This window comes from Polistes canadensis, unplaced genomic scaffold (assembly GCF_001313835.1).
Source record: "Polistes canadensis isolate GaletaPanama2010 unplaced genomic scaffold, ASM131383v1 scaffold_181, whole genome shotgun sequence".
NCBI classification, from domain to species: Eukaryota; Metazoa; Arthropoda; class Insecta; order Hymenoptera; family Vespidae; genus Polistes; species Polistes canadensis.
Window position 1 is genome coordinate 27,386 of NW_014569728.1, and position 12,781 is coordinate 40,166.

Sequence of the window (12,781 nt, forward strand, 5' to 3'; positions counted from 1 at the left end):
TTAAGATCTACAACTTTGGTTTGAAGTTTTTTTTGATAAAACTTACTGTTTTTGAGCAAAATCCAAAAAACCTAAAATTTCGACCTTTGACCTTGAATAACTTTTAACGCACACATAGAATCGATGGGGACTTTTCAGACTTTATTTGTAATGGTAAACTGCAGCTCTCCACCAAAATTTGGCTTTCCGGCAATTTTTGTAACTTCAAATGTCTAAATTGACCGGACTACTTTGTAAATAATTTTTATACTAAAAGTGAATAGATTTTAATGAAACTTATATTAAATTAAAGTACACTTTTTTATCAACGCGTAGAATACCATATCAAGTTATAAATTTAGCATGTTAAGTTCAGAAAATGTCAGAGAATGCAATGCTGTAAATTGTGCATCTTTGCAATTTTTTTGAAAAGTTTTGGTAAATATTTTTTATATTAAAAGTGAATAGATTTTAATGAAACTTATATTAAATTAAAGTACACTCTTTTGTCTACGCGTAGAATACCATATCGAGTTATAAATCAATCTGAAAATGTTCATAAAATGGCAAAGAATGCGATGCTGATAATTTTTCCTACTTTGCCATCTCTTTGAAAAGTTTCGGCAAATATTTTTTATACTTATTGCAAACGGATCTTAATGATTTTTATACTAAATTAAAGTGTACTCTTTTGTCTACGCGTAGAGTATCTTTTCCAATTATAAATCAATCTGCAAAGATTTGTCTCTCTGTCGTGTTACTTGCTTTTAATAGAAACGTATATTCATCGGTTAGACGACTGACTAGACTTCTAATAATCGTCCCTTCTTTTTTAACCCCTTGGCCTACACGATATCTGCCAATTGTGCGTGCCATAATAAACAAGAGAGTCGTCGCGCGCCATGCCCATTCTTCAACTGTTCAGCCCTATACCCGAACTGGCGCAAAATATATACTCACCACGAGTCGGACTCGTGGTTTTCGCTTATGGCACAAATTCTTTACCACGAGTCAGACTCGTGGTTTTCACTTATGGCACAAATTCTTTACCACGAGTCAGACTCGTGGTTATAGGCCAAGGGGTTAATATTTTTCTTCGTTCTCTTCGATAATATCTAATATCATTTTCCTCTTTCAAATTCTTTATGAAAATATCGTTCAATACAATACCGGAATATTGAAATGAAAAGAAATACGAATTCGATGTTAATTTTGCTAATAGAAAGCAAAAAAATAAACGAACGCGTATCCGCTTCTCAACGTATTTTACTAATAAATAAATAAACAGAATATATATTTGAGCCGTGTACACAGGTCAAAGCAATTAAATCCGCTTTTATACGATTTCTCGTTCCTTTTTTTTTTCTTCTACATTTTAATTTCAATTTTATTACGAAAGCTTTCAATTGATAATATACGTATAACTTTTTGATTTAAAATAAATTGCTATATAATAATTTGACGTAACTCATTGATTTTTTTTTTTTTTATGAAATTATTGTTGAACGATAGATAAATGAATTCGACGATATATCGTGCAATTTGATTTTATTTCTATTTATTTTTTGGTTGTTTTTTTTGTTGTTGTTGTTGTTTATCAATAGCAATTTGACTAATGAGATGTTTATTTTTAAATGAAAATATATCTAGCAACATCGTAAATAATATTATAATCTTTCCCGTGTGCCATATTACTCGTAACAGAGTAATCACTTGGATATTTTCTTACGAATTTATTACTAATAAAATAGTGATTAGAAATCGGAGAATGAAATAGATATTGAGTTGGTCGTAATACGGATCGATAACTGTATGTATGTAATTCGATTTCTTAATAGTGTAGTCGGTGTCGTATTACACTGAATCTGGTATATTTTCTCAGTTCATTCATACCAGACGCGTCACGATGGCAGTTAAATTCATTATCCTAGACATTTGTTCATTTCCTATCCAGACAAATCTTACCCGGATCGTCGCCTCAATGTCTATTGGATTACATTCTACTGAATTAAACTTGTTTCCTGATTACCCACTAACGTCTACGTATGTACAAAGAATTGATTAGTTTCTTTTTCATTTTATTCGGATTACTTGCATATCTGTGAAGTAACTTTGAAATCACTCGTGTAATGAAAAATACAACAGTTGGCAAACACTTTCAAAGGGATCCAAATGATGGCCAATCAGTTTTTCTTTGTATGCGAGGAAATTTAACAATTTTTAAGATTAACATTTTGTTTTTCTTTTAATGGAATATATAGATATTTTTTGCTTTTCCTTATATTATAGATAAGAAGATCATTTTGAATTTGAAGGAAATAATATATTTATCTATGTTGATTCTATAAATTTGATTATTAAATTAGAATATTTTACGATAATTTGTTTCATGGTCGTAAAACAACTATCCTTATAACAAAAACTATGCAACTTTTGCGTCGAACAATTTGTTCATTAGGCGTTTCATTTCAAAATTATTCGAGTTGTGCAAAAGAATTCGTCCCGTATATATATAAAATACCCGTGCATACGTATATCTAAGCATGTTAAGTTTCTTTTGTTATTATTATCTAGATATACTATATCGATATTGATGATAACTTTGAAGCTTTAACAAGGTATCTTTTGATGACACGTTCTTACGATAAGAGGAATGACAACATCAAGAAAATAGGTTCATTTTTCATGTTAGTAGTGCGAAATTTGTATTTCGTTGCCATTTGCAACAGGTGCTTCTCCGTGGGACGATAACCTTTGACCATCCTTCATTATGAATAAAAAAGTATATCTAACAAGCATGTATTATCTCTCTCTCTCTCTCTCTCTCTCTCTCTCTCTCTCTCTCACTCTTTATTCCTGACGTAAAAATATATAAATATATGGATATGGGAATCAACTTTGATTTTATTCTCGAAATTTTTCCCAACTATTGAATTATGTCACGACACGAACTAATATTTTATTCAACATTTCAATTTTATCGAATAACACAAAAATAATAATAATAATAATAATAAAAATAGGAAAATAAAAAATTTAATACGAAATAGAATATCACGAAATATTTCGACTGTATAAATCGTCTTGCGGAATAAATTTTCCGTAATCGAACAACGCGATGTTTCGAGAAGCTATTTAACAAAATAAAACGATATGAAAAATATATACGCTAATTAAATATAATGAAAAATAATATTACCGATGTTACATTTTTCAATCGTACGACAAATGTCTGTATTTATGTGTCCTAAAATGATTCTTTCTAAATGTTTTTTTATTTACATTGAGCATCCAATTAACGACGCATTAAAACGACGCATTTATTAAGACCAGTACCGGAAAGTTTTCAAACCCTTACAATTTCATTGCTGCGATTTTACTACGGATTCTTCATTAAAATCTTAAATTAATTTAAATCCCAGGCTAGAGTAAACAAGTGAAATGACGATGATCGTGTCTTTGATTAAAAATATAGTTACTTTTTTGGATTTTTTATTATTGTGTTGCTCGGTTAAGCTCGGTTCCTACGAATTTTGTTTAATCCGTCAGCACTCTCGTGAATTTTTCGATAGTCTTTACTCTCTTGATGAGAGATTTGCTCACGCTCTGTGCGCACGCATCAAATATTTCGCGCGTTTAATAACTTTTTAAATTTATAAATCATAAAACAATATTTTTTGTTTTAATTATTAATAATTATTTAATAATTACTTAAAATAATTATCACATTATGCATATTAATTGCACTTGTAACGGGATCAAATTGAAGAGTAACGAATTATACGGAATTCAGTTGAATAACCGTAAATCAATGAAGATGCACAAACTGACCTGACCGCTAACGACCTGACGCTTCTCTCTCCCATGATGAGAAAAACTCTTACTATTTCTGAGGTGCATGAAAAAAGAATTTTTTTGTTTAAACTCTTTACATGGGATTGAGAAATGTAAGGAATTCATATTATTTTAAAAATAGATAAAATTTCATGAAGATAGACAACTATCCATTCGATAAGAAAAAAAAAAAGTTATCGTTGTTTTAATTCGAGCGTGAGCAAAATGCTCATAACGGGGTTAATAACAAATGAAAAAAAGAACTTTCCGATATCCCGAAATGAAAATGTTCGAAGATAAGGGGTGGGAATGGCGGCAAAGCTTACCCGGAAGTAGCTTGTATGTCAAATTCTGGCCAGGATGGTCTGCGACGACAGAACATGAGTGGTGGTCGATCCGAACTGATCCCAGCTGTACTTCGACGAAAGGAACCAACTCTTCGTGGTGAAGGGGAATTTCCAGAACTCTGACCGCAAGCAGAACCACAGACAACTAAACCATCATTCGCAGCGGCTGCTGCTGCAGCGGCAACAGGATGAACGCTCAATCCTGACGGAACCGAGCAGTCAAGAGTACGTCTTCTTGAAAGTGAACGAACTTGCGAGGATGAGGAAAGTATCGTTCCTGGCGGTGGAACAACCTAAAATATTAACAGATTTGAATATGTCCTAAGGAACATAACACAGCTTCTTTATTGTTCAAATCTTTATCTTAAATTCGGAAATCTATAATAAAATTATGTAAAAATTGTAAATCGTAAAGAAAATGTCAGGTAAAAGGCTTTACAAATATTTCAAAATGAATCGATATTTTTCAAATCTTTATATTTTTTTGTTTTTTTTTTTTTTGTTAATTGAAGGTACCTATCTCGTGAGAGAATTATGATCTGATAGAATAGTAGTAAAAAATTCATATAATTATATTTTTAAAACTTAAATTAAAAAATAATTGGGAGGGGCGAGGGGGATGGCACAATTATATAAGCAAATGTAATGGCTTTTATTTCTTTTTGTTTTCTTTTCTTTCTTCTTAAGTCAAGGTGGTCGTAACTCGAAAACTGAGTGTATGCGTAAGAAATATATTTTTTCCTATTGCTATTTTTACCTAATCAAGGACTTTTTTTGGAAAGACCTCATCATTTCGACTGGTTTTGGTAGAAATATAGGTATATCAAAATAGCTGGTATAAATCTAGTGTTAAAATATATGACTAGTAAAAGATTGTAACTTATAAGAGAAAAAAATGTAACGAAGGTACCTTGGGGAAGCCATGAGGAGTCGATTGATGTGTACTCGAATTGTCATTGACGATACTTCCGCTAGAACCGCTTCTACCTGTCGTACCAGCTGAGTCCTCTCGACTGAAGGAGAATCTCTTAGGGCTGAGATTGAAGCTCGCCACACTCTCGCTCACGTATTGCTGAAGAGAATTGAAGAAGCTCATTTTCAAGATTTCTTTTACTTTCTCTCTTACTCTTCCACTTCACTTGCTGCTATCGTGTCGCACTTTTTGATCAACTACGAGAAAATCATTTCGATCGTTATTTTCGATCGATCATTTAACAGATTTTTTTTTTACGACGACTACGACAACGACAACGATGATGATGATGATATTGATTCAATCCAAAATCCATCAACACTTTCCTCACTTTCCGTTCTTCTTCGTCGACATTGAAGCTTCATTCGAGTTGTCCCATTTTCTTTAAAAAAGATCATCTTTCCGAGATACGGTAAACCATTGGGGCTCCTCTGTAAATTCAAATTATTCCGAATGTCATCAATGGGTTAAAAAGAAATAAGTAAAATCTTTTTTCTTTTTTTTTTTTCTTTTTGAAAAAACTCTGTACTCCTTGATGTATCATTTTTATTAAATGGTAAGTATATTTTATCATAAAACCGAAAACCACTAAACCATTGAAAAGGACCTGAATTGAATACGGAAAGGTGTTTTCTTCTGCTACAGGGAAAATTAAATTAGGCAAAAATAACGGGCACGTTATCGTTGCGGTTTCCCCGTTCTTCTAGAAAACGTATTACGTGTACAAATGGAAATGCAAATGAAAAGAAGAAATGAGATCTTTTCCGTTGAAATGGTTAAATTACAATTTAAAACGCGGTTATTGTAGTATTGAAATCTTTTTTCTTTTTCCTTCAGTTCTCTGTTTGAATCACAATTAATCTATTATTTATTTTTCTTTCTTTTAAGTTAAATTTTCTAAAATTTTACCATCATGATAAAATTTATTTTTTTTTTTTTACAAATTTAAAGCGGAATACGTTTAAGTGTAAAAAATAAAAAGATGTAAAAGATCTTGTTCAATAAAAAGCTGATTATATATAATATGTCTCGTGTAATTGGTTAACGTATAAATTGGTGTAGACAAATGATTAAATAAGCTTAATATTTTAAAATTTATATCTCTCGAAGAAAACATTCGACATAGGAATAAATATCATTTCTTTTGGTGAAATTCATGTAGTTGTCTGTTGGTAGGATAACACAACGCGAGATTCCCAATAAAATTGATATCAATCTATAATATTTTATCGTTTAGTCATCTCTCCCCCTTATCGCCACTTTACAGAACCGGCATCGATTTAACGCACCGATAAATTTCTCGACCATGTAAATATCGATAGCAGCCAGCACACTTTTATCGTTTTTCTAGTTTTGGATATTTTCTATTTAAAAAAAAAAACAAAAAAAAAAACAAAAAAAGAAATATAATAGTGTCACGTTTATACAGGAAGATACACAAATAAAAAATGATCACGTTATTATTTTATAATAGACCGTGTCAAAACAAATCGTCATTTGTCAATGGTTGGGTACATAAGCAATGTTATCTCGGGCAAAAGTTATTTTCTTCTCTTTCTCTTTTTTTTTTTTTTCTTTTCTTTTCTCTTCTCTTTTCAAACGATTAATTAATTTCTCATTTTCCGACAGATTTCATAGAGAAAATAAAATGATCCTATAATATATTGGAAAAAGTTAGTCAACTTTGTTATAAAAGTTTCTTTAATTATGTATGTATATATCTGCTCATCGGTGGGGGAATAAAATACTCGGGATAAATATTTAGCGTTAAAATGATTCCCTTCAAAGCCATGAAACGGTTTTTCCTTTATGAATCTTTTAACACAATATAACGAACTAATCTCACAAACTTGTTCGCGAATAAGTTGTTCAAAATTATCAATTATTGTAAAAGTCAAGCCCAAGTGTTTAATACTAATTCTAGTCGTAATTTAACGCGCAATTAAATCAACGTTATTTTTTAAATGTCTTTTAACGGTTAAACGCATTGATACTTAATTATCTTCACGCATGTCATGCATATTGTTTCGCATGTTCATAATAACATTATTATGTTCGTGCAAATATAATTCATAAAATGTCAAATATTTGTCTTCCCTTTTTCCCATCTACATTTTCAGTTTCTTCTCTCTGCGATTTCTTTTTTTTTTTTTTAATATTTTTTTTTTTTAAATTCTCCAACATCGAAAATAATGACATTTTTTTTTCGATTTTTCGAATAATAGTAATAAAAATTAAAATAAAAGAACGATGATGTGATGATGGTGTCTTTCGATCGGCAAGAAAATCGATAAAGAACCATTGACTAACCAACCACTCCATCACGTGGATTTACACTAGTACTACCTACATTTACTTTACCATCTTCATGACCCTTAGCGATTTTCTAACATTGAGTCTACGTTCTATATAGTATTTTCTTAGTTGATCTTAAATCGTAATAAAAGATCAGTAACAAGACAATCTGAGAGCACTCCTGTTATACGTAAGTTTGTGTGTTCCTGATTCGATAAATGAAAAAAAAAAAAAAACGAGAAAGAAAAATAAAAATAAAAATAAGAGAAATCATTTGATCTACTTGATATATAGAAAATATTTTTTTCCGCGTGTGTATGTGTATAAATAAATAAAATAATAATTTTTCATTCAAGATTTTATACTATATCGTTGAATTCGTATTTATATGGGTTATAATATTGTAAAGTCAAAAATACTAAGTGCCATTTAAAAACATTAGAAAAAGAATTTTTTTTTTGAACTTTTTTTTATTGCAATATATAGTCAATCAAAAACAGATCAACTTTTGTTGAAAGTATTTTTTTATCAGGTTATCGGAAGTACTTGAAAAGTCGTGACTAGAGTTATGTGGGACACCCTGTATATACAATATATATACATGTTTGTGTGAATGTGTTTGTGTACACTTGCAGAAAACTCAATAACTTAATGACTTTCGACAGCAATTGGATTTACAGTAAGTACTCTCTGTAAAACCTCTTACAACTAATATACAACCTTTCGTATTCTTTTTCCGTTTCAACCAACGTAACTCGACACGAACTAGTATACTATGTATGTACGCAAATATATAGGGTATCCAATTTATAACCGCGTGGAAAATTTCATCCAATCGCAATATCAAAAATATTATTTAATGTACAATTTTTTAATCTGACGAATATGCAAACGAATAATATAATATCAACTTTATATCCTTTTTCTTTATTCTCACCGTTCTTGAAAACTTGGCGAATAAAACAACCGAAAAAAATTACGATTATAGAAGAAGAAAAAAAAGAAAACAAGTTATTTTTATCAGCCGTATTATTACTTCCCCGTTTGATAGTCGTCAAATAATTTAATAGGAAAATATTTTCTTGATATCTCTTAGCAATCGAAAAGAATTATTTAGCTATCTATTGTTAAACGAGTGAGTGAGTGACTACCCTGTATATAGAAGTGTCCTATTCCTAAACTCGTAGCACGTACTCCTAAACATGGTATCTTAGAATAAGTTAAGTATTTGAGTTTAGTTCCCTATCGATTAGTATAATAAATTTTCCTTAAAAATTGAAACAAGAGAGAATAATTATTAGTATTTTTTTTTTTTCTTGTTATTTTTTTGATTAATTCTTCGTCGCGTACATAAATAATTAGTCATCGTAGAAAACTAATAGATATGGAAAATAAACTAATTGTAATAGGAAAAATGTTTTTAATGAAAGACGACGACGACGACAATGGTTGAAAGTTTAGAGAGACGATTCTTTAACTTGCTCAGATTCCTTTATCGATAAGCTGGACTATCATTCTAAAATCTAGTATATTCGTTCCAGAAAGAGGAGAGAAAAGAAAAAAAAAATAATAATAATAATAAAAATCAAAAAGTAACACGGCAGGTGACGTCGAGCATGCCAAGTCGCGTGTCCCACATTTTCAGAAATAGCCAATAAGCGCTAGTAATTAGCAAGTATATTACGTTTCGAAGGTACACGAACCCTGCAATTTAATTTTTCTTTTCCTTCCTTAGATCGTAGGAGTGAACAAAAAAAAACCACAACAGAAAAAAAACAAAAGAAAAGAAAGGAGATTCGAAAAACAAAAACTTATCGTCAAAGTCCACCGTGTATAAAATGACTGTGTGAAAGGGAAAATTAAATTATTTTTCTTACAAATCGAGAGATCTTTCTTTTCAAAAATAAAAATTAAAAATTTTGTTTTTTCTTTTTATAGATAATTAAAATAATTTTTTTTTTTTTTTTCATTTTTTTCCTTCTTCTACAAAATGTCAATTAATCCTTGATGATAAAATAAAGTGTATACTTAGTAAAAAACCCGCTTTAACAAATTCTACTCTGTAATATTATGCATTTTAAAGGTCAGGCATTGTTTCAACTGCAGTATTATTAATTCTACAACATTTTGAAAACATTTTCAAAAGAACGATGATATTTATCATACAAATTGATGTAATTCAAGAAAATTTATTCATTTGATCTTTCGAATTTAATCTCGGAACGAAATATCTTTTAAGGGACTTGCCAAACATTTTTATTATTATTATTATTATTATTATTTCAGCTAAAAGCAATCGTCAAATGGATGCGCAAAATTCTTAACATAGTTATTAAAGCGCATTAACTTTTTATAATTCTCATTCGCAACACGTTATTATATCGTACTTAATTGAAATGAATACAAATTTTTAATTCAATTTTGGTTTTTTTTTTTTTCTAAAGACCGTATTACGAGATTACTTTGAATGAATCGTAGTTATACGTATAAGTGAAGTACCGGTCTTGTTTGGCAATTTGATCAAATCTGATCGTTAAAAAAAATTCTTCTAGCGTTTCTCTGACGCGATATACTCAAATCAAAAAAAAGCAAAAACAAAGAAAAAGAAATAAAATGACATTATCCAAATAATAAAGAAAATAAAATAGAATAACTCAAAACGTTCTTTAATTTTTCTCTATTGTTTGGTTTTTGAAACACATCGTCATTATCGATTCGTGCTATGCTCTCGTTTCATTCGTATATATAATATTTCAATATATCAATCTGCCAATAATCGCGAACAACAACAAAATTAGGGAAATGCAGATGAACTGTTAAGCTTTCTTTAGAAAAAAGATTATCGGTGCTTAACGAATCCTTTCATAACTCGAACATTCGATAATTGTTAAACGAATGGAAAACTTTTTTTTTTCCTTGATATCCTCATGCACGTTCGTTTATTCCTTGTTGATGTATCATACACGGTTCTTCCCGAGAGTTTTATTTTTCTATCTCTCTTTTTTTTTTCTTTACCCCCCCCCCTTCTTTTTTTTATACCTCTTATTTTTTGTAATTTCCCCGTTATTTTTTTTCATCGGGCAAAAGATCGACAGCTGATCATCATCTATCGCAAAATAAAAAGTAGAACGTAGTCACGCGAGGTTGTTGGAAACACACACACACACACAGACAGACAGACACATACACGCGTCAAAAATGATCGATATTTGCGAAGCTATACGCAAAAGTTTGTTTTATTTTTTCTTCCTTTCTTTCTTTCTTTCTTTCTTTCCTTAATAAACGAATGTTTTATTACGCGCATACGATGGAAACTATTTTATTAAAATTATTTCTCATAATTATTCTATATTTTATTATTATTATTATATTCTATATTTATTTCTAATATATTCTATATTATATTCTATATTTATATTATTTAATATATATATATATATGTGCCCACATAATTATGAAAGTGGTCTAAGTCAAAATGAAAAAAAAATGAGTTTATTATTTATTTCACACACCACATTATTTTAAACTAAATTAATTCAATATATAATTTTCACGATATTGTCAAAAGTGAACTGTTAGATAGTGTTTGTTATTTCAATATTCTATAGAATTCATTTATCATACGTGTACGATTGTTTGAAGAAACATTTTTTATCGTTAGATCAAAATTGATTGTCTCGCACGATTGTTTGTTTGCTCGTGCGTATTCGTCATGATTACAAAATTATTTAAAATAATTGATTACGATCAACAACATTAAATATTTTCCAAACGTTTCCTTCGATATATACTATTTTTGAAATTATTTTTTCTTTTTTTTTTTTTTAGTTTATTCATCGCCATCACCACCTAACCCCCACCTGCGAGGGCTCGCCCTCGTTTTTTTTTTATTTTTGTTTTCTCTTCTTCTCTTTATACTTTCTTTTTTTAGTTGTTCGCTTCCGTTACTCCGTAGGTGAATTTTTTTCGTCCCAATAAATCTTTCATTTGCAACGGTTTCGTGAGGGAGAAAAGGCGTATCGTATCGATATTGGAATACGGGTCCATAGTAGTCGCTAGGCTTTAATGCAAAGGGTGCCTTTGGCGTTTGCGAAATCGAGAATCGATTTTACGGATCTAGGAATTGCATCGACGACGACGACGACGCGACGACCATCATTTGTCTATTCAATTTTCCTTTTTTTTTTTATCTTCTTTTGCTTTTTTTTTTTTTCTTTCTCTCTTCCCCTCTCGTGTATACGACGAGAAAACAAGTTTAAATTTAGAAATGTGATAGATAATTGTATCCGTTTTGTTATATTTTTGTTTGTTTGTTTTATTTAATAGAATAGAAATTAATAAGAACGATTAATAATTAAAAAAAAATCAATCGAGGTTAAACAATTCATTTTGAATTAGAGATAAATGAATCGATAAATAAATAATTAATTAATTAATTATATAGAGTAAGTTAAATTAATGAATATAATTTTCTAACAAGCTTAATGAAATTTAAACGACATAAAAAAGAATCTGTCGACCCTTTGTAACAGAATATCAGTGCGTTGGCATGATCTAAGGAAATTTCAAGTAGCGTATCTCCTCGAAAGCTGCCATTTAAATCGAATTAGTAGAATCCAAGCACGCATTTTACGCGTTTATTAAAATCAAAGATTTTATTTCCCGAACGAGAGAAAACGACAAAGTAGGTACGCGTACACAAATATATACACGCACGCATGCACGCACACATATAATTAATCACCTTTGTTGTTAGTCAAAATCATTTAAATCGAAACGCAGAATTTTGCATCGTAAAAGTTAAAAGGAGAAGAAAGAAAAAAAGAAAAAACATAAATAAATAAATAAAAGGAAGAAATCATGTAAAGAAGAAAACAAAATTCGTATGCTTCAGTTACTCACCTCAACAAAAAACTACAACGAATGTTCGTAGAATAAAATTGGATGTGTCCCAGTAGAGAAGGTAGGAAAATATTCTTGATACTCGACGAGGGGTAGGGTATCCTAAGAAGGGTAGAGAAAACGTGCACACGTCTACGCAAGCAGCGAAGAGGAAACTGGAAGGTCCGAGGAGCACCGTACGAGGAGCACCGTACGAAGCGCGCGTGTGTGCTCCCAATTTACGAATCCAGCCACTTGTAGCGCCGCCGCCAAAGCACCAGCACCTCACCCCGCCCCACCCCGCCCCGCCACCACCGTACCTAGGCAGCCACCCCTATTGCCGGTAAACAGGTGAGAAAGAGAGAGAAACGTGCCTATACCCTTCGAGAGGTTCGACTCTTTTCTTCGTTATAGGAGCCCACTCTTTTATCATCTTCCCTTTGCCTCCTATTTTCCTGCTTTTTCTTCGATA

At 30.7% G+C, this 12,781-nt stretch overlaps 1 protein-coding gene across 2 annotated transcripts in view; it reads right to left on the minus strand.

Moving 5' to 3' along the window:
- LOC106789370 (BAI1-associated protein 3) overlaps positions 1-12,577 on the minus strand; it is a 27,760-nt gene extending 15,183 nt beyond the window's left edge. For both annotated transcript variants that reach the window (XM_014753520.1, XM_014753519.1), the window contains exons 1-3: positions 12,331-12,577; positions 5,071-5,564; positions 4,140-4,453 (exon numbers count right to left, since the gene is read on the minus strand). In XM_014753520.1, the coding sequence (XP_014609006.1) occupies positions 4,140-4,453; positions 5,071-5,256 (500 nt within the window). In that variant the 5' untranslated portion in view covers positions 5,257-5,564; positions 12,331-12,577. The remainder of the gene's footprint in view (positions 1-4,139; positions 4,454-5,070; positions 5,565-12,330) is intronic.
- Positions 12,578-12,781: the final 204 nt, after the last annotated feature.